Source organism: Bombina bombina, chromosome 1, assembly GCF_027579735.1.
Source record: "Bombina bombina isolate aBomBom1 chromosome 1, aBomBom1.pri, whole genome shotgun sequence".
In the NCBI taxonomy this organism is placed as follows: domain Eukaryota; kingdom Metazoa; phylum Chordata; class Amphibia; order Anura; family Bombinatoridae; genus Bombina; species Bombina bombina.
In genome coordinates, this window is record NC_069499.1 from 1,458,769,127 (window position 1) to 1,458,792,484 (window position 23,358).

General features: G+C 40.0%; 1 protein-coding gene across 2 annotated transcripts in view; it reads right to left on the reverse strand.

The window, feature by feature from the left end:
- Nucleotides 1–23,358, reverse strand: part of LOC128653179 (galectin-3-binding protein) — a 49,894-nt gene that overhangs the window by 16,850 nt on the left and 9,686 nt on the right. For both annotated transcript variants that reach the window (XM_053706322.1, XM_053706315.1), the window contains exon 4: nucleotides 2,128–2,380. In XM_053706322.1, coding sequence (XP_053562297.1) covers nucleotides 2,128–2,380 — 253 coding nt within the window. The remainder of the gene's footprint in view (nucleotides 1–2,127; nucleotides 2,381–23,358) is intronic.

Below are 23,358 nucleotides of genomic sequence, written 5' to 3' on the forward strand. Positions count from 1 at the left end.
TTCTTCCTCCCCTTCCCGACGGGAACTCCCACAATTTAATTATCAATCAAACACTCAGATTGATAGCTTGGATGATTTCAAGGAAATCCAAACTCTCAATGACCTTTCGGAAAGGAGCTAAAATCCTTATGCAAGAATCTCCGGTACCCACAAATGCTATTTTTTTGCATGGACCAGATGGGCTAGCTGCTGCATGCAAAGGGACTTCAACTATTCAGGCTACACATGATTTTATCAACAATACTCCTGTTGGTAAACACCCCTTAGTTCCAAAACATAACTCCTTTTGGAATGTACAGGTATATATGAATTATTATTTTTTTCTCTTTTCAAATATTGGCCTTCTAATGATATGTTATCTTTAAGACAACTTTCTGCCAAATTATCTACTCTTCTCTGTCTCATTTCCTTCTGCAGATTTTCTTTTGTTTGGGTCCTAGCTTCTTATTCTAAATCTTTTTTCTCCTGACAGTGTCACCTTTTTCCTGTCTCATAGAACTAAAACTGTATCTTCTTCATTATTCTATCTTTACTTACCGTCTGAACACACTCTCTGCGTAGTTCAATGTCTCAAGGAATATGAATTTAGAACTTTACATTTCAGACTTCCTTCTAATAATTAACTCTCACTCTCTATTGTTCCTCCTCACACATATATAACACCTACAAGTATAGCGAGGAGGGTTAAATGTGTAATAGCTGAAGCTGGAATAGATTTATCATTCACAGCTCACTCTTAAAGTATCTGCGGCTTCCAAAGCATTTTTGAAATCTGCTCCACTTATAGAATTCTTAAAGGGATACTGAACCCAAATTTTTTCTTTAATGATTTAGATAGAGCCTGTAATTTTAAGCAACTTTCTAATTTACTACTATTATCAATTTTTCTTCGCTCTCTTGCTATCTTTATTTGAAAAAGAAGGAATCTAAGCTAAGGAGCCAGCAAATTATTGATTCAGAACCATGGACAGCACTTGTTTATTGGTGTTGTCCAATCAGCAAGGACAACCCAGTTTGTTCACCCAAAATGGGCCGGCATCTAAACTTACATTCTTGCTTTTCAATTAAACATACAAAGAGAATGAAGAAAATTTGATAATAGGAGTAAATTAGAAAGTTGCCTAAAATTGTATGCTCTATCTGAATCACAAAAGAAAAAAATCTGGGTTCAGTGTCCCTTTAAAGGCAGCATATTGGTCCTCTGAATTTAAACAATTCTATTTTAACCCCATTAAACATGCCTCTCAATTTATTTTGTTACTTTGCTTTAAACTACCAAAATATAATTCTTTGGTCTTCTGATTATACTAATAATCTAGAAGGATTAATCTATATTTTATTAAAGACTCAGAGACTATTCTCCCACCTCTACTTCTTCTTTTTCCCTCCCCCACATTATTTTACCAGTTAATAAAAATGTACTGAGTCAATCTGGATTTGTTCTATCATTCAACTCATCACATGCTTCTTGGAGCCAAAGTTAGATCAAAATAATCTCATACTCTTTCTACCCTACTCAAGGTTCTGTATGTCAAGTTTTTTTTCCAAGACTTTACATTTTATGGTTTCTGAGCTTTTGTTTACTACTTTTGGGACTTTTTGGACTGTCTTGTTTCGCTTGTAATTTTTTCCTCATGAGCATCAAACAAGAAAGAGGAGGTTGAGGCGCTCAGTGGTTAGTTTATGGTCACTATGGTTATCCCGATTGGTCTTGTATACCTTTTTCTCTAACCTATCTTTTTCATTGACTAGTTATTTATGGTCAATATTTTCACTGCTGTTTTAATTTTTTACTGTTATTGACTGTTTTTATTTCAAGGCTGCATTGAGTAGTAAAAGAAAGATGAACCAACTATGAGGCTAAGTGTCTTTAATAATATCTAGATTATCCCATCACAAGGTTAGGATAATCAAAAATATCCAATTTCAGATTGATATTTTCCACCGTATTATAAAACCTCAGATTGTGGCTTCTGTTATTATTTATTGTATTTGTCTCCTCCATGCATAAAGTAAACATATTCCAAGAATACACAACCCCCTCTATTTAGTACTTCCTTTTTGTGTTTTAGTTCCCCTCCAGTTTAAAGCATGATGCCTTGATCTACCTGCCCCCCCTTCTCTCACCTGATAAATTTGTTAACCTGTGGCACACAGTGGTCCTGCATATTGAGGGAGACTTGCTTTTCATTGTCTTTGAGCAGAAAGTTTGCTTCAGGGTTCAACATTAAGATGAGCTTATGAGCACAGAGCTGCGACTGTCTCGATTTACTTTTCACTGTGATGAAGAGATCACAATTCTTCTGGCTGTCAAAGAGAGCACTGAGAGAGGTTCCGAGCTCACAGGAGTTATCCAAGGTATAAACTGTGAAATTTCCATCTGAAAGAAAACAAAAAAAATTTCAGGAGCTTGCAGAGCAGAAATGAAGGAATGTTCATTTTAAATAACAGAATTATATAATTTTATGGGGAATGTACTAAAATACATTTATAATTAAGAATTAACAAAGATACACTGTCAACCAAGCAACCAACAGAGCTAAAATACATTGGTGTTTCTCCATCAGAGGAGAAACCTATTCTAGTCCAAGATGAACCTTATGCAGAAGAGAACATTACCTTAGTAAATTAGTCTGGACCCCTTAAAATGCAAACTTCCTCCGACATGGCAACACCACACTATTAGCTTTCTGTAGAACAACGTAAGGAGCAGCCATATCTAGTCGAATGAGTCATTATTCTCTGAGGAGGCTTTTGTCCCGCTGTCTCATAGCCTAAATGAATCATGCTCCTCAACAAAAAGGACAAAGAAGTTGAAGAGGCCTTCTGCCCCTTGCACTTCCCTGCATACAGCACAAAAAGAGATGAAGATTGTCTGAAATCCTTCGTAGCCTGAAGATAAACTTTAAGGCTCAAACCACATCCAAATTATGAAGTAACCTCCCCTTAGGAGAAGAGGGGATAGGACACAAAGAAGTAACAACTATTTCCTGATTGATGTTACGGTTACACACAACTTTTGGAAGAAATCCCAAACCAGTGTGAAGAACAGCCTTATCGGCGTGAAAAAACAAATAAGGAGGCTCATATTGCAAGGCCGCCAACTCAGAGATTCTGTGAGCCAATGCAATAGCCAACAGAAAAAGAACCTTCCAGGAAAGAATCTTAATATCAATAAAGTGCATAGGTTCAAATGGAACCCTCTGCAACACCTTCAGAACCAAGTTCAAGCTTCAAGGAGATGCAAACTGTCTAAAAACAGGCCTGATTCTAGTCAGAGCCTGAACAAAAGACTGAATATCAGGAAGCTCAGCGAGCCTCTTGTGCAACAAAACAGATAAAGCCGAAATCTGTCCCTGCAAGGAACTGGCAGCTAACCCCTTCTCCAGACCATCCTGGAGAAAGGACAGAATCCTAGATACCTTAACCTTGTGTCAAGGATATCCATGCTTCTCACATCAGGACAAGTAAGTTATCCACACCTTATGATAGATGCGACGAGTGACCGGCTTCCTACCCTGAACAAGAGTATCAATTACTCTCTCAGAAAACCCTCTCTTGGCCAAGACTAAGCGTTCAATCTCCACGCAGTCAGCTTCAGAGAATCTAGATTGTGATGTTGAAAATGACCCTGTACCAACAGATCTTTGTGACAGGGTGGCCTCCATGGAGGAGAAGATGACATACCCACCAGATCCACAAACCATGTCCTCCGCGGCCACGACGGAGCAATCAGAATTGCAGAAGCTTGCTCCTGCTTGATGCGGGCCACTACACAAGGTAGAAGTGGCACTGGTGGAAAAATGTAAACTAGGTTGAAGCCCCATGGCCCCGCTAAAGCATCTATCAGCTCTGCCTGGGGACCCCTGAACCGCGACCCTTATCTGGGTAGCTTGCAATTGAGTCTGGACGCCATGAGATCTATCTCCGGTGTCCCCCATCTGAGACAGATCTCCGCAAACATCTCGGGATGAAGAGACGGAGACCATTCCCCCGGATGGAAGGATTGCCTGCTGAGAAAATCTGCTTCCCAGTTGTCCACACCCGGAATGTGGATTGCTGAGAGTGAGCAACTGTGGGCCTCTGCCCATTCCAGTATCCGAGAAACCTCCCTCATTGCCAGAGAGCTTCTCACCCCCCCTGGTGGTTGATGTAAGCCACCGAGGTAATGTTGTCTGTCTGGAACCTGATGAAGTTGAACGACCCCAGGAGAGGCCACGCCTTAAGAGCATTGTAGATCGCTTGAAGTTCCAGAATATTGATCGGAAGGAGAGACACCTCTCGAGACCACCTTCCCTTTGCCATCCTGGCACCCCAAACAGCACCACACTCTGCTAGACTCTTGTCCGTGGTCACAATCTCCCAGGACAGTCTCAGGAAGGATATCCCCTGGGACAGTTGTTGTGGACGGATCGACCAAGAAAGGGATCCCTTGTTTAAACGTCCAGAGAAATCTGTTGGGATAGATCTGAATGATCGCCGTTCCACTGACTCAACATGCACAGCTGAAGAGGTCTGAGATGGAACCTGGAGAATGGAATGACATTGATGCTGGACACCATGAGCCTGATAGTCATAGGCTGTGTGAGCACCTAATTTAACTGCCCAGTCTTAATACTTGATGTAATGATATAACAATCCCAGTCTTGTATAAACACCAAGGTAGAGATATCCTGTAAAAGACTCACCCAAGCTGGAGGATATTCCCGGGTTGCTGCCGCTTACCACTGCTCACAGAGACAGGCCCGTCCACAGAGAGCATACTTGTACACCTGAAGGCAATGGGATAATTTCGATCAGAGCCCCTCTTTGTGCCTCCGGCTTTTCCTCCGCTCTCCTCCTGGGTCCTACTCAAATCGCGGTAACTTGGCGTCTGACGTCACCGGGATCTCTGCTTGCGGCTTCTGTTTTTCTCAGCTGTTCAATCAGCTGTCCGATCCATCCGGCGAGTGCTGGCTTGTTAGATATAGCGGTTACAAGCTACCAATGTACACGCTCCGTTTCAGTTAACTACAAGAAATAATGTGATGAGCTGCACCAGGGTACTTGTTAAAACTTTTATTGCTAGTCACAGAAACTTCCCTTGGGAAGCAAAGTTCACAACAAAAAGGACATTGTGGTGTGTGAGGAATACACCCAAAGAGCCTAACTGGCCGTAATCGTAGCATAATGCTCATAATCCCAATCTACCTTGGGCTCATAATCCCAATACACTGTGCTAAATTGTGATTGGATAAAATAATTATCCTGGGCGTATTCTCAAGACACACCTTTATATTCAGCTATTACAAACTTTGATAGAAACAGATATCATTTACTGAATATTTAATAAGTACACGGAGTGCAGAATTATTAGGCAAGTTGTATTTTTGAGGATTAATTTTATTATTGAACAACAACCATGTTCTCAATGAACCCAAAAAACTCATTAATATCAAAGCTGAATAGTTTTGGAAGTAGTTTTTAAGTTTGTTTTTAGTTATAGCTATTTTAGGGGGATATCTGTGTGTGCAGGTGACTATTACTGTGCATAATTATTAGGCAACTTAACAAAAAACAAATATATACCCATTTCAATTATTTATTTTTACCAGTGAAACCAATATAACATCTCAACATTCACAAATATACATTTCTGACATTCAAAAACAAAACAAAAACAAATCAGTGACCAATATAGCCACCTTTCTTTGCAAGGACACTCAAAAGCCTGCCATCCATGGATTCTGTCAGTGTTTTGATCTGTTCACCATCAACATTGCGTGCAGCAACCACAGCCTCCCAGACACTGTTCAGAGAGGTGTACTGTTTTCCCTCCTTGTAAACCTCACATTTGATGATGGACCACAGGTTCTCAATGGGGTTCAGATCAGGTGAACAAGGAGGCCATGTCATTAGATTTTCTTCTTTTATACACTTTCTTGGCAGCCACGCTGTGGAGTACTTGGACGCATGTGATGGAGCATTGTCCTGCATGAAAATCATGTTTTTCTTGAAGGATGCAGACTTCTTCCTGTACCACTGCTTGAAGAAGGTGTCTTCCAGAAACTGGCAGTAGGACTAGGAGTTGAGCTTGACTCCATCCTCAACCCGAAAAGGCCCCACAAGCTCATCTTTGATGATACCAGCCCAAACCAGTACTCCACCTACACCTTGCTGGCGTCTGAGTCGGACTGGAGCTCTCTGCCCTTTACCAATCCAGCCACGGGCCCATCCATCTGGCCCATCAAGACTCACTCTCATTTCATCAGTCCATAAAACCTTAGAAAAATCAGTCTTGAGATATTTCTTGGCCCAGTCTTGACGTTTCAGCTTGTGTGTCTTGTTCAGTGGTGGTCGTCTTTCAGCCTTTCTTACCTTGGCCATGTCTCTGAGTATTGCACACCTTGTGCTTTTGGGCACTCCAGTGATGTTGCAGCTCTGAAATATGGCCAAACTGGTGGCAAGTGGCATCTTGGCAGCTGCACGCTTGACTTTTCTCAGTTCATGGGCAGTTATTTTGCGCCTTGGTTTTTCCACACGCTTCTTGCGACCCTGTTGACTATTTTGAATGAAACGCTTGATTGTTCGATGATCACGCTTCAGAAGCTTTGCAATTTTAAGAGTGCTGCATCCCTCTGCAAGATATCTCACTATTTTGACTTTTCTGAGCCTGTCAAGTCCTTCTTTTGACCCATTTTGCCAAAGGAAAGGAAGTTGCCTAATAATTATGCACACCTGATATAGGGTGTTGATGTCATTAGACCACACCCCTTCTCATTACAAAGATGCACATCACCTAATATGCTTAATTGGTAGTAGGCTTTCGAGCCTATACAGCTTGGAGTAAGACAACATGCATAAAGAGGATGATGTGGTCAAAATACTAATTTGCCTAATAATTCTGCACTCCCTGTATTTCAGAAAATATACAATTGCATATTTACATATGAACTATTAGTAAGGACAAACAAAAAGGCAGTAAACCTAAGGAGAGTGTTTCTAAACTTATAAACTTATTGAGCATAATAACAGAGTCTGCCAATTTATCTATGATGCTCTAACTTGGTAACTAAAGTTTAACCTACTCTAATTAGGTAAATAGTTGCTTTTATTGTGATGATAATATGTCCCTTACTATAATATTGAATGATATTATCAATTAAAAACGACTGAAAAATGAACTGGGCTTCAAGCCCAGCTATGGAGTTACCTCTGGACACACTGACAAACGCTTTTTACTCCCAAAAATTGATTATATCAAATTCTGAATTTAATCCCATGGGGATTCTTGTCTTCAGTCTGTGTATCCAGAAGGCCTCCCTTTTAGCTAGAAGTTTATCCCTATCTCCACCTCTTGCCTTACATGTCACCTGTTCAATGATAGTCCACCTCAGTGTTTCTGCATTTTTATTATGTTTCACTTCAAAATGCTGCACTAATGGTGTTGTCAATTTTCCTGCTTTGATATTATTTATATGTTCACGAATTCTGTCTTGTGTTTCTCTAGATGTAAGTCCTGTGTATTGAACTCCACATTGTGCACAGGTCAGCAAATAAACCACATAAGTGGCTCTACAGTTCAGGCATGAATAATATCTTAATTGTTCACCGGTTACTAAGCTTGAAAAACCTTCTCCACACTGGAGATACCCACATGCTATACATGACGTGTAGCTACATTTAAAAACTCCTTTGAATTTTAGCCATGATGATTTGTCAGGTTTTATGGAGCTTAACTGTGTGGGAGCTAAGATGTTAGCCAATGTTTTTCCTTTTTTAAAAGCATACCTACATCCCTTGGAAACAATGTCACTAAGATCATCATCAGCTGATAACATACGGAAATGTTTCCGTATAATATTACAGACCTGATGGTACTGGTTACTGTATCTTGTAATTTAGGAAACACCTTCAAATACATCCTGTTTTGCAGGTTTATCTGACTTTAGAAATTGAGACCTGCTTCTTTTAGCTATATCCAATCTGGCAATAGACACTTCTTTTCTTTTATAACCTATTTGACATAAGCGGTCCTCTAAATCTAAAGCTTGTTTATCATATTCCTCTTGTGTGGTGCAATTGTGTGGTGCAATTACGTCTTAAACGTATAAACTGCCCTTTCGTTACAGAGCGAAAAACCCTTTTTGGGTGATTACTTTTTCGCGTGGAGCAGTGTGTTTCCAGAAATAGGTTTCCTATACACCTTTGTGAACACTTTTCTTTCTTTACTCATAAGTGTTACATCCAAGTAGTTGAGTTGGGTGACATTAAACTCATGAGTTAATTTAATCCCTGCCGGATTATCGTTAAGATACATTAAGAAGTCTTTGGCTTCTGATTCGCTGCCTTCCCAGATGATCAGAAGATCATCTATGTATCTTCTATAGTATTTAATCTTCGCTTTCCAGGGTCCACCACCTCCATAGATGTGGGACAGCTCCCACCAACCCATGAACAGGTTGGCATAGGAGGGGGCAAATTTAGCCCCCATAGCTGTCCCACATCTCTGGAGGTAGTGGTTTCCCTCAAACATGAAAAAATTATGAGTTAGTAGAAACTCTGTAACTCTTAGGATATAACAGCAAAACTGGAGACTATACTCAGTCATCCTTTTCAGAAAAAATGATATTGCTTCTAGACCTTTGTTGTGAGGTATGGATGAATATAAAGAAGTTACATCTATAGAAAGCCAACCAAAACTGTCTTGCCAAGAGATGGATTCGAGCTCAATCAAGAGTTGCTTCGTGTCTCTCAAATAACTAGACAAATTGGACACCAATGGCTGTAAGATCGAGTCTAACCATTGTGACCATGAGCCTGATGACCTCCATACTCTGAGCCACAGAGGGACTGGAGGAGGAGTGAAGGGTAAGACAGGTGGACACAATCTTCCTGTGTCGCTGATTTGTAAGAAATATCTTCATGGATATAGAATCTATTATCGTCCCCAGGAACTCCACCCTGTTGCTGGGAATCAGGGAGCTCTTTACTGAGTTTATATTCCAACCGTGAGATTGGAGCAAAAGAAGGGCCCTCGAGTGATCCCTTGCGATACTGAATGACGGCGCCTGGACCAAGATGTCGTCCAGATAGGGCGCCACAGCAATTCCTCTGGATCTGGCTACTGCAAGTAGCGCCCCCAGAACCTTTAAAAAGACTCTCGGGCCGTCGCCAGACCGAAGGGAAGGGCCACAAACTGGAAATATTGGTCCTGAAATGCAAATCTCAGGAACCTTAAATGATCCTTGTGAATCGGCACATGAAGGTAGGCATCCTTCAAGTCTATTGTCGTCATGAACTGACCCTCTTGAACTAGAGGCATAATAGATCTGATTGTTTCCATTTTGAATGATGGAGCAGCCAGAAATTTGTTTAAACATTTTAGGTCTAGAATCGGGCGGAACGTGCCCTCCTTCTTTGGGACCACGAAAAGGTTTGAATAGTACCATAGACCCCTTTTTGCTGGGGGTAGTGGTACAATAACTCTGAGAGAAGAAAGATCCCTCACACATTCTAGAAAGGCTTCTCTCTTTTCCGGTCTGGAAGACATATTTGACAGGAGGAATCTGCCCCTGGGCGGATGCGATGAGATCTGAACCCTATCCTGTATCCTTGGGCGACAACCTGCAGACCCCAAGGGTCCTGAACATCCTGCAAGCAGGCCTCTGAGAAGAGAGATAATCTGCCACCTACTTGGTCCAGAGAGCGGTCGGGGGCCGACCCTTAATGCCAACTTTGTTTCGGGGGGCTTATTGTTCTGCTTGGACTTATTCCAAGACTGAGCTGGCTTCCAAGTACCCTTAGACTTATCCGCTTTCATGGCGGGCTGCAGGCGTTGGGCCTTGTCTGCACGAAAGGGACAAAAAGTAGCTCCCTTGGGCTTAACCTTCTAATCCTGCGGTAGGAAAGCACCCTTGCCTGCCGTAACCATGGATATGGACCGAACACGATCTTTCCCTGAAAGGGAAGGGATAGCAGTCTGGACTTAAAGGTCATGCCAGCAGACCATGACTTTAGCCACAGAGCCCTGCGGGCTAGTACTGAAAAACCTGATACCTTAGCATTCAGGTGAATAATTTGCATGATAAAAAGTAATTCCCCAAGGAAAAACTGTGAGGATGCGCTATTTGAGACACAAAATATTAATAAATGATTAATAATAAAATCTAGGATTAAAAAGGGCACTAAATGGTAAAATAACCGAGATATCTTGTACAACTATTGTGGAGAGATGTATATATAGTGAAACACAAGAGTAAATGAAAATATGTGTAATTAAGAATAATAGGAGGATCTAAAGATCAAATGTTAAAATAGTCTTGTAAAATGTGCCAAGTGATTGTGTTAAAATTTGCATACAAATGTGTAATTGAAAAATAATAAATGTGAGTTATATTCGCAATGAAGGAATACAAAAAAGGGTAAATGACACAAAATTCTGTCTGTGACAGTGTCCAAACAAATAGTGTCCAAACAAAAATGTCCAAAGTTAAGGACAAATAAATGTTGATGATACTTGAAAACTCGGCAAGCTCCGCTTGTGTCCACGGTGTGATGGGTCAGGTGTCTAGGATGAAACATAAACAAGGGGCGCCAACATAGTGTGAATCGTACAAAACAGGTGAGATAAAACAGAGTGCAAAATACTACTCACAAAAGAAGTGGCACCTTAAGCGAATAAGGTGCTAGCAGGCAGGCTGACGTTCAAAACCAGCAGTCAGTATGGTGGGTGTCTCAACCGTGAGACCCATGGAATCCAGATGGAATGGTGAACAGTAGCAGTGATAGTCCTTCCAAAGCCAACAACCAGGTGTGTGCTCAGGAGGCAGGAGTGTTCTCCCCAAAGTCTGCTCTCGGTGTGAATCCGTATCGGGAACCTAGCTGTGTCAGCGCACAGATACTTGGTCAAAGTCCTGAACGGAAAAACAGATAAAAGGTGCCCCAGAAAAAAACGGGTCGAGGTTTAAAAGGCAGGTTGTCTTTATTTCTATTTGCAACACGTTTCTCTGTCAGCACAGGACCGTTTCATCAGGCATAATAAGGTATGGTATTGTGTCCTATTTAAACCTAAAAGTGACCCGGAAATAATGATAGAGGTCATCTCTATATAACATTTACAATCTAATATCTAATAAAATAAAGTGTATTTGTTAACAATCCATTTGTGGAAGTTATAATGAATCAGACATATAAATACATATAAACAACATAAAAAAGTAAAAAATTATGTGTGGTAAAACAGCTACAAAAAACGCGTTACAAATAGAAATAAAGACAACCTGCCTGGATTCACACCGAGAGCAGACTTTGGGGAGAACACTCCTGCCTCCTGAGCACACATTTACAATCTAATATCTAATAAAATAAAGTGTATTTGTTAACAATCCATTTGTGGAAGTTATAATGAATCAGACATATAAATACATATAAACAACATAAAAAAGTAAAAAATTATGTGTGGTAAAACAGCTACAAAAAACGCGTTGCAAATAGAAATAAAGACAACCTGCCTGGATTCACACCGAGAGCAGACTTTGGGGAGAACACTCCTGCCTCCTGAGCACACATCTGGTTGTTGGCTTCGGAAGGACTATCACTGCTACTGTTCACCATTCCATGTGGATTCCACGGGTCTCACAGTTGAGACCCCCAGCGTACTGACTGCTGGTTTTGAACGTCAGCCTGCCTGCTAGCACCTTATTTGCTTAAGGTGCCACTTCTTTTGTGAGTAATATTTTGCACTCTGTTTTATCTCACCTGTTTTGTACGATTCACACTATGTTGGCGCCCCTTGTTTATGTTTCATCCTGAATAATTTGCATATTGACATCACAAATAAAAGAATTAGCGACCCTTAAGGACTTAATTCTATCCTGTATCTCGTCGAGGGGAGTCTCCCTCTCGACCATGACAGACAGAGATTTGCACAAATATGTTGCAGCTTTGGCCACCATGGCTACCGAAGCTGCTGGCTTAAAAACAAACACTGTGTGTTGAAACATCTTCCTTAACATATTTTCTAACTTTTTATCCATGGGCTCTTTAAACAGCGAACTATCCTCAAGAGGAATCATCGTCCACTTCGCGAGCATAGAGATATTACCATCCAATTAGGGACAGTCCCCCATAGCTGAGAGTCCGGGACGGGGAACAGTTTCTTAATGGAAGAAGGGGAAAAGGAAGAACCTAATCTCTCCCATTCATTCTTAATAATGTTAGCCATTTTAACAGGATCCGGGAAGGTCTGAGGCACCACCCTGTCCTCATATACTTTATCAAGCTTAGCAATCAAAGGTTCCTCCGGTAGTTTCGGTTCCAGAACCTTGAGGGTAGCAAGCACCTGCTTCAGCAAAAAGCGTAAATTTTCCATCCTAAACCTAAAGTCAGGCTCCTCCGCAGTCAGAGCTTTAGATGACATAGACTCTGACCCAGAAGGAACGTCCTCGGAAGAGTCAGCGTCGTCCTCATCAGTGGATAATCTTTCTGAAATATCCATTAGAGTATATGACCCTTGGGCCAGATCGCCATATTTTACTTTACGCTTGCACTTGGCAGAACGTGGTAAGGCACTAATAACTTTAGAGACCGCCGTTTGCAGTTGATCTGCAAAATCTGACAGCCAATGGATCTCTCCCGTAGGAGAAATAGTCATGCCCTGGGGCGCTGCATGTGTACTCGGAGATGAATGTAGGGAACGTATCTCACAGGACGGGGAACCCTCAGAGGTGGACGGCTCAGCAGTAGTAGACATCCTTTTCTTTCTAGATGTTGTGACTTTATCAAGCCATGTGGAACATAGTTGAGCAGGCAGATCTACCGGAACCTCCTCACAATAAACACAATTACTAGACTTGATTAAAGAGGGAGTACCCTCTAACGCGTCAGAGTCCTCCATAGCTTACGGCTTTATTACGGACTATTATAAAATATAAAAAATGGCACATTTATAACCTCCAATGGCTGGGGCACTCAACACCTCCTATGACCCAGACCACAGAAACCGTTATGTCTCCTGCACCGCCGGTCAAGCAAGGAAGTCGATTAGGCCACACCCGATCAGAAGGAATGCCTTGTAGGACCGCCCCTGCACTAGAGACAAAAGGCGCCAAATCTGCCGTGCAAATACTCCCGGTATGAAACTAAAGTCCACCCATTGCCAGAGCCTCATATACACATATAGCAGCAATGACACAATAAACAATATTATGTATAAACCCCCGCTGTTCAATAATCCTCCTACCAGGGATATTAACCCTTCTATAAAGATAAAAGGAATCACACTGTGACCCTGTCTTCTGAGTTATCATTATGTATATAAAAAAATGAAAAATCTAACCAGAATCTATGCCATGGAACAGGAACACGGCCTCTCAAGTGTAGAAAGCAGGCAGCGAATCTCATCAATGCTGATTGCTTATGGAGCTGTTAAAATTAGTCGGGATGGTTTCGCAGAAAGACTCTCCCTGCATCTCCAGACTCTAACTTTCACCCCAGCTCTCACTGAGAGGCTGACAGGATTACTTAAAACTCCAGTCCCATTCGGAAGAGTACTACCCTCCATAAAAGACTACTATGAATCCTCCTACACTTCTCTGCCAACCTCCTGTGACGAAAGGCAAAGAATGACTGGGGGATGAGGGGAGTGGGGGAGGTATTTAAGCCTTTGGCTGGGGTGTCTTTGCCTCCCCTATGAGTAAGCGCCACTAGGGGGCGCGAAACGCGTAAGACCTCTGTCCACCCTGTCTGTCAGTCCGCCTTTTTACTATTGTTCACGTCTTCAATAAAGGATATATTTTTTACCTCATTTTTTGTGGGTCTGTTCTGTAGTGCCTGCCATCTACACTTTTTTTGCTGCCATTTCCCCCGGTCTCATCCACCGGTTTTGGCTACGGCTCTCCGTGAGTTACCTGGGGTCCTTCAGCGTCATCTCTCCTCTGAGGAATCTATTTCCGGTTCACGCCGAGGACGCCTTAGCTGCGGCTACTCTCTCTCTACTGTCTTTGCCTCCTCCTGGTGGCCAGGTTCTTAATTCCCACAAGTAATGAATGAACTCTCCTCTTCTTTAGATGGAAAAAAAATGATTAAGTGAAGGTAAACGTTGATGAATGAGAGCCCAGTTTTTAAAAATACTATTAAAAAGAGGGGCACTTTCATTCATCAAAGTTTAAAAAGCAGCAGTTTTGTTTAAAAACTCATCTTTCTTCTTTTCACAGCCAGAGCAGCTTCCCCCACACGGAGATCCTTTTTTCACACGGCAGCAATGACTAATCTGGATTCCTCCAATCATGGGGGGAAAACCGTGATTGGAGGAAGCCGGATTAGTCATTGCTGACGTGTGAAGAGAGGATCTCCGGGTGGGGGAAGCTGCTCTGGCTGTGAAAAGAAGAAAGGTACGTTTTTCAACAAAACGGCTGCTTTCTAAAGTTTGATGAATAAAAGTGCCAATGTTTTTAATAGTATTTTTAAAAACTGGGCTTTCATTCATCAAAGTTTACCTTCACTTTAATGCAGATATTTATTTTCTACAAAAGACAATTTTTGGAAACATTGATGCAAATCATTTTAAAATAGGATGTGTTAAAGAATCAGTACACTTATACCAGAAAAACTAGGGGGTCCTATATTATTCAGGAGAAATTTGGATTATAATACATTAACACAAGAAATAGATGATAAAGGAAGATTCATAATATTGCAGATATCTCTAAAATGTCAAAACCTGACCCTTTGTAATATATAGGGCCTGACAAAATTTGGAATTGTAGACCAATCTACAAACACAGGGGTCTAATACAATCCATAGGCGGTTTGCTCCCAAAATGGCTTTTGGCGTTTTGCCTGAATTGGTCATCAAGCTCCTCAGGTGATCACAATGCAAAATCAATTTTGTTTGTTAAAAGCCTGCAGACGTGACAGCCTTTTCAACAGAATACTCCCAAAAAGGCCTTTACATGTGTAAAGTACCTGTTTTCAAATTAGGAACTGGGCAGTCGCCCAAATCTGACTGATAAAATAACCCATTCACAACCTCCTAAAGCAGTGCTTTCCAAACTGTGTGCCGCGACCCATTAGTGTGTCGGCGGCAGTGTATAGGTGTGTCGCACAAAGTTGCAGAGATTGATCGGGGACCCCAGCTCCAGCACAAACTTTTTTTTTAAAAAATTCCATTTTATTTGTTTTCCGACTTTCCGTCTGCCTGCTACACATATCACTTGGTTGACATGTGATTAATGTCTAGTGGGTCACAGATCTTCTTAACCTTTTGGCGCAGCTCAGAAGAAGCTGACATCTATAAATCCCAAGAACTGCTGTTAAGAGGGCATAATACTTAACTTTCATACACACTGCCAATAGCAATAGTTATAGAGGAAACGTATCTTGTGTCTAACAGGGAATGCCATATTTAACAGTTTAAGGCAGTTAAAGCTTATTTGAAGATGATGGTTTATTTAAAGCTGTGTTCCATTTTAAAGGGACATGAACCCAAATATTTTTCTTTCATGATTCAGATAGAATACATACTTTTAAAGGGACACTGAACCCATTTTTTTTCTTTTGTGTTTCAGATAGAGCATGCATTTTTAAGCAACTTTCTAATTTACTCCTATTATCAATTTTTCTTCATTCTCTTGGTTTCTTTATTTGAAAAGCAAGATAGTAAGTTTAGATGCCGGCCCATTTTTGGTGAACGACCTGGGTTGTTCTTGCTGATTGGTGGATAAATTCACCCACCAATAAACAAGTGCTGTCTAGGGTCTGAACCAAAAATTGACTGGCTCCTTAGCTTAGATGCCTTCTTTTTCAAATAAAGATAGCAAGAGAACAAAGAAAATTTGATCATGGGAGTAAATTAGAAAGTTGCTTAAAATTGCATGCTCTATCTGACTCACAAAAGAAAAAATTTGGGTTCAGTGTCCCTTAAAGCAAGTTTCCAATTTACTGCTGTTATTAATTTGCTTCATTCTCTTTGGTATCCTTTGTTGAAGGCAGTAATGCACTACTGGCAGCTAGCTGAACATACTGGGTGAGCCAATGGCAAAAGGCATGCATGTGCAGCTACCAGTCAGCAGCTAGCTCCCAGTAGTGCATTGCTGCTCCTGCTCTTGATACATGGATAGGAAGTGGAAGCTTAAAAATGCTTGATGATGAAATGCGAGTGTCTTTATCTAATATTCCACCAAATATTCAGAAACTGTGTTCAACCTCATACATCCCATTAAAATGGTAAGTAGTTATTTGTGTTATTAAACTTTTTTTTAAATTCTTGCACATACTTACATACTGATACTTGTAAATACATTCCGTTATTATATCATTCATGTCTGTGTCCGTATCTCTTAAAACAAGTTAGTTTAACCTCCTGTTTGCTGGTACAACTGAATTACTGTGTCACGAAATGGTCTAAAAAGTGCGTCACCAACATGAATCCCCAAAATGTTCTTTCATGATTTAGATAGAACATACAATTTTAATCAACTTTCTAATTTACTTCTATTATCATATTTGCTTCATTCTCTTGTCCTCCTTTTCTGAAGGAACGGCATTGCACTACTGGCAGCTAGCTGAACACATCTAGTTAGCCAATCACAAGAGACAAAGTGTGCAGGCACTTATCAGTAGCAGCTCCCACTAGTGTAGGATATGTGCGTATTATTTTTCAACAAGGGATATCAAGAGAAGAAAGCACATTTGAAAACATAAGTAAAATTAAAAGTGTCTTAAAATGAATTGCTCTAAATTATGCAAGTTTAATTTTCCTATCCTTCAGGTTATAGTAAAACTCTGCTCAGGTAACCTGTTTGTTCACTATGCAAGAGAAATACTCATTTACATGTGTGACATTAACCTATTGTAATCTGAATCCATCCCCAACACTAATTAACCATATGAATGCCATGTATGTATGGTGTAGGATCAAACCTGCAACCCTTAGCTTGCTACAGAGCTCAGCCAAAGTGCCTTAGCATGCTGAGTGCCTTAGCAATACTAATATTCAGGGGTCAAGTCCAGCAGGAACGCATAGGAACGGAGTTCCTGCAATATTTTTGCAGGTGGAATTAAGTTCCCCCTGGACAGAGAACAGAAATGCTTTAGTAAACACTGCCGCTGCTGGTGGGAGGAGCTGTAGCACAGTCTGGTAATGGGCAGTAACTCTTCCTACAATACACTAAATGCAAGCCTGTCAGCGGTCCTGTTGTGTGATCACCCCGCACTGTGTGGAACACATGGTGCTTACATTTCTGTATGACTTGCTCTTGAGTTTTGCAAGGGAAATAAATGTGTACACACAAGGAAAAATAGTCCTTGCAATTGTGTTTGTGAAACATCTTATCGTAGGATAAGCCCAATTACTTTATTTTATACACCAATAGTATGTGCAGTCTTTTTTTATCTATGTTGGTGTCTGTATGTCTATCAATTTATAGTCAGCAGGCCAGATTCTCTGCAGAATGCTGACCAGTGCAAGAAAATGTATTTGCTGCAGATTCAACCTTACCAGTTTCATCCCAAAGTGCAAGGTGACCTGTTTTGCTTTCAATGTTACTGTGCCCTCATGCCTCCTGATTCCTCTGCCAGTGTTACTTGCTTCACATTTACTTGGTATACGTGTTAATGGTAAAAGAAATTGACACTCAGATGCCTTGCCCCATAATTTTACTTAAAATCACATTATCATTGTTTCTTACTGCAGAGTGAGCACACACACAAACCATATCAGATGTTTACCTTACAGAGCCTTACACATCTAAGGCTCTTTGTTTTTTGGATTATTCAACATCATCTTTATACAAATGCCCCTTCATGCAGAGGCAGAACTACCATTGGTGCAGCAAGGGCGGTGGCACTAGGGCCCAAGTGCTAGGGGTCCCCTATCAGCCAGTCTATACATAGGCATGTGCAGAATGTGTGCAATCCTAATGCATGGGTGCCTTTTATTAGTGCAGGCTGCAGGTCCATCTATCTATCCTAAAATCATTATGCAGAGAAGCATGTATATTACTGAAATTGCTTACTTCCGAGTTACCATTGGGGCCCCCCAAAAATGTGCACCAGGGCCCTAAGTTGAGTAGGTCCGCTACTGAGAATTCTTGTGTTCTAAAAAGTGTGTGTCTGGCTTATCAGTATTCAGTATCAGTTGAATCCTAAATTACAAATACAAATTTCACCCCTGCCATGTAAAAATGTAACCATGGGTTTCCAGTCTCAGGCCCAAAGGCAGTCAGCCCTTCATTGGTTTTAATTTGCTTTCATTAATCAGAGTGTATATATCATATACATATAAATATGGTGTGTGTGTGTGTGTATAAAACAATATTAATTGTAAGGGTGGTGGAAGTCTTGGTGAGTTCCCATACTTTTTTTTGTAGGACTTGATCCCAGCTAATATTTTATTCTAAGTCACACTTGCACTGTTGTGTTTGCCACTAACAGTACTGGCATCTTAATAACCAGGTTCTAAAACAGGATTGCTCTATCATGACTTCCATACGAACCTATTGCAATCCATTTCCATCAAGACCAGTGCCATAGCTGATAGATTGTGATCGGACGAAATTACAAAGATATGATAATTCAGAATTAATAATAGCTGACAATATTAAAATAGCTCTGACATTTCCGTTATAAAGAGATGCATGTAGATTGGTTCAGTGCATATATAATTGAACTCAGGGTCATGAATGTTTGTTCCAGATTAAGTTTGGACTAAGCGTGCATAGAAGCTCACCCCTATAAAATGCCTTTCATGATTCCACAAACTCATTTAAGGGTATCTTAGAATGATACTCAGCAGCAAGGAAGCAGTGTCACAAATTAGTTTAAAAGAAGTGAAAATACTGTTAAAAAAATTAAAAATATTTTTATATATATATATATATATATATATGTCTTTGCATAGAAGCTCGTATATGCCATGTTGCATACAGTTCACGCCAAAACGGACCCGGGTCTTAAACAAACACTAGAAATAAATATAGTTTAAAAGGATGTCCTCGTGAAAGTTGTCAAATGCCCATATAGTGAAACAGTGCACAATCTGGCCACCCACATAACTTAAAAGATGCATTTAGATGGGTTAGCAGTGGTGCAAATGGAAATAGATTACAATAATTAACTATAAGTCGAAATTATACAATCTCTTGTAAAAACCTGATTTTAATAATGCCTGTACTTTTTGTGACAATCACGCCAGTGCGAGTGAGAAATCATACAATTTGCAGATGTTGTTGTACTCAAGTGCCTATAGAAGTATGTCCGTCATGCCAAGATAAAATATCATATGGATACTGAGGGGCTGATTTACCAAGCGGTCAATCGGCGCCAATGCAGCTGTTACCGTGCGAGCCTTCAGCAGTTAAGAAGCATTCATTTTTGGGAAACAGATAGCAAATAGATAGTTATCAACCAAATTATTTTTCTAGTTTCCTCATCAACAATCAAAAAAGTAAGGATCATCTTTTAAACTAATGGAGAGAGTAGGAATTAAATAATGTAGAATATAGTAATATGGTGGATTCTATTGGGAAATGTGCAAGGCAGTTATGAGGGGGGAAAGTCATAGCATTGTTAATACAATTAAAAATTAAATTAATGCATAGGGATGGGCAATTAACAAAACAATTGTCAAATGCTTAATTGTCAAATGCTTATAAAAATATCTTAATTAATCTTTTCTTACTAATTGGAACAAATATATAACTTGCAAGAATGAAAGAGAAATGTAGCTACTTACAACAGCAACAACAGACTATATTAAAAGATATGAGGGCTAAGAAAAAGGTCAAAAAAGGCAAAATTCTGGTAAACATAGTAAAGATGCAGAGAAATTATAATAACATTGCAGCAATAGGGGTAAATGGGCAAAGAAAGACAAATAACTAAAAATATTTTAGAAGAGTTTGGTTTAGTTTTTTAAATCTGTTCACATACGAATACACATAAAAAAGAAACAAGCATAGTGTAGGGTTGATAGTCTTAAAAGGACACTAAAGTCAAAATAAACTTTTATGATTCCGATAGAGCAGCACTTTTATCTTTTTATATTCACACTTTCTAGGGAACAAGCTCCTACTGAGTATATGCACAAGCTCCACAGGGTATACGTATACTAGTCTGTGATTGGCTGATATCTGTCACATGATACAGGGGCCGGAAAATGGGGGGGGGGAAATAAATTTGTCAGAAAGAAATCTACTGCTTATTTGAAATTCAGAGTAGGTATTAAATCATTGTCTTTTTATTATGCACCTGTTAATTATACAATTCTACTGCATTAAATGTAGGCTGACCATATTGCCTCTTTAAAAAGGGACACATATGAAAAATACATATGTCAGGGTTCTTATACAAAACATTTCTTTTAGCAGCCCTGAAAAGAGCCCTGACATATGTGTTTGTCATAAGTGTCCCTTTTTAAAGCGACAATATGGTCACCCTAATTAAATGGTCCTTTAACATTACATACTCTAACAAATAAGAACATGGTTTTTGACTATTAAGGCCCTTTAAAGATGTCCCTACTGCAGCAAATCAAAATCTTGCCAGTATTTTCATGTGTTACCAGTTACAGCAGAATGTATCCACATTATGGATTCTGACCATCTCTCATACGTATTTTCACCCAGTTAGGTGGCTTCTACACAAAATCCATTTACCTAAGCCAGACATCTACCAGGCCTTTATTTGCTCCATAAAGGTACAGTACACTGTAAAACTGGTTTCTCTTTAAAGGGACAGTCAAGTCCAAAAAATGTTTTCATGATTCAGATAGAGCATGTCATTTTAAACAACTTTCCAATTTACTTTTATTACCAATTTTGCTTTGTTCTCTTGGTATTCTTAGTTGAAAGCTAAATCTAAGAGGTTCATATGCTAATTTCTTAGACCTTGAAGGCCGCCTCTGCATTTGACAGTTTTTCACCACTGTATTCGCCAATACTTAGAAAGAACAATAGAAAATTAATATTTTAGTACCTTTCTGTCACTAGGAGCATTATTTTATCTTAACCTTCTCATTTACATGTTTTTTTGTTTTATTTTCTAACCAAAATGTAAGTTCAGAAATGTTTAATATGGGTGGGGATACAAAATCAGCTATTTCAAATGATAAAATAAAAGTGAAGGAGGTATTTGCAAACAATCTAGGGCCAGAATACAAGTGGAGCGCTAAATATCGCTCTCGTGAAAGCAAATTTTGCGATCCACTGAGTAATACCAGCACACACTAATGCTGGTATTACAAGTTGAGAGCAATGCGAACGCAAACTCTCGTTCGCATTGCTGGGAAGCATTGTGCTCACGAGAGCGCACTTCCATAGGCTACAATGGGAGCCTCCTTCTCATGCCGTGAGATACGGCATCTGAATATCGCACAGTGAAAGGGGTAAGTCGCACAGCGATGGCAGCAATTTGTAAATATATATTTATGTGTTAATATGTGTATAAAAATATAGATGTATATTTACATTACAGGGAACACACAGTTCCCATAGACTGCAATGTGCGCATATGTGTAATATACTCTCAGCAATGCGCATGCGATATGCTTACCGGTGTCCAATGCGCAGGCGTAATTTTTTTTCTGCAAAGTAGGAGCGCGCTTGTATCGCACTGAACAACGGCAAATAATTAACGCATGCGCATATCACATGAGAGGCGGATGACGTCGTTTGACGGCCACCTAACTGCCAGCATTTCAATAGGCTCAAAATAAAACGTGACCATAGAAGAAGAAAAAAAAATATTACGGGTTGAATTTCACTATCTAAAAACTGTGAGTAAAAACGATAATAACTGTTTTTATAATTACAATTTCAAAAAGTGATGAATGAAACTCATATTCAATTTGGGTGACAAGTGTTAGTATATTGTGAGATATAGTTAACTTTACCTTCATTTTAAGCCCCCAAAAACTGCTACGTGCAGTTAGAAAACTAATAAAAAAAAAAATCTACATTTAAAGAAAAAAAGAAAAACAAAAGAAAACTGACACTTAAAGGGAAATGAAACCCAATTTTTTTCTTTCATGATTCAGATAGAGAATAAAATTTTAAACAACTTTCCAATTTACTTCTATTATTTAATTTGCTTCTTTCTCTTGTTATCCTTTGCTGAAAGCTTTATCTAGCAAAGCTCAGGAGCAGCAGAGAACCTAGGTTGTAGCTGTTGATTGGTAGCTGCATATATATCGATTGTGATTGGCTCACCCATGAGTTCAATTAGAAACCATTAGCGCATTGCTGCTCCTCCAACAAATGATACCAAGAGAATGAAACAAATTAGATAATAGAAGTAAATTAGAAAGTTGTTAAAAAATTGTATTCTCTATCTGAATCATGAAAGAAAAAAAATTGGGTTTCATGTCCCTTTAAGTTTGGGGGCAATTGGAGAACATTAAGGCCTAGATTTGGAGTTCGGCGGTAGCCGTCAAAACCAGCGTTAGAGGCTCCTAACGCTGGTTTTGGCCGCCCGCTGGTATTTGGAGTCAGTTATTAAAGGGTCTAACGCTCACTTTTCAGCCGCGACTTTTCCATACCGCAGATCCCCCTACGCCATTTGCGTAGCCTATCTTTTCAATGGGATCTTTCTAACGCCGGTATTTAGAGTCGTTTCCGAAGTGAGCGTTAGAGCTCTAACGACAAGATTCCAGCCGCCTGAAAATAGCAGGAGTTAAGAGCTTTCTGGCTAACGCCGGTTCATAAAGCTCTTAACTACTGTACCCTAAAGTACACTAACACCCATAAACTACCTATGTACCCCTAAACCGAGGTCCCCCCACACCGCCGCCACTCGATTAAAATTTTTAACCCCTAATCTGCCGACCGCCACCTACGTTATATTTATGTACCCCTAATCTGCTGCCCCTAACCCCGCCGACCCCTGTATTACATTTATTAACCCCTAACTTGCCCCCCACAACGTCGCCGCCAGCTACTTAAAATAATTAACCCCTAATCTTCCGACCGCAAATCGCCGCCACCTACGTTATCCTTATGTACCCCTAATCTGCTGCCCCTAACATCGCCGACCCCTATATTATATTTATTAACCCCTAATCTGCCCCCCTCAACGTCGCCGACACCTGCCTACACTTATTAACCCCTAATCTGCCGAGCGGAGCTCACCGCTATTCTAATAAATGGATTAACCCCTAAAGCTAAGTCTAACCCTAACACTAACACCCCCCTAAGTTAAATATAATTTAAATCTAACGAAATAAATTAACTCTTATTAAATAAATTATTCCTATTTAAAGCTAAATACTTACCTGTAAAATAAATCCTAATATAGCTACAATATAAATTATAATTATATTATAGCTATTTTAGGATTAATATTTATTTTACAGGCAACTTTGTAATTATTTTAACCAGGTAC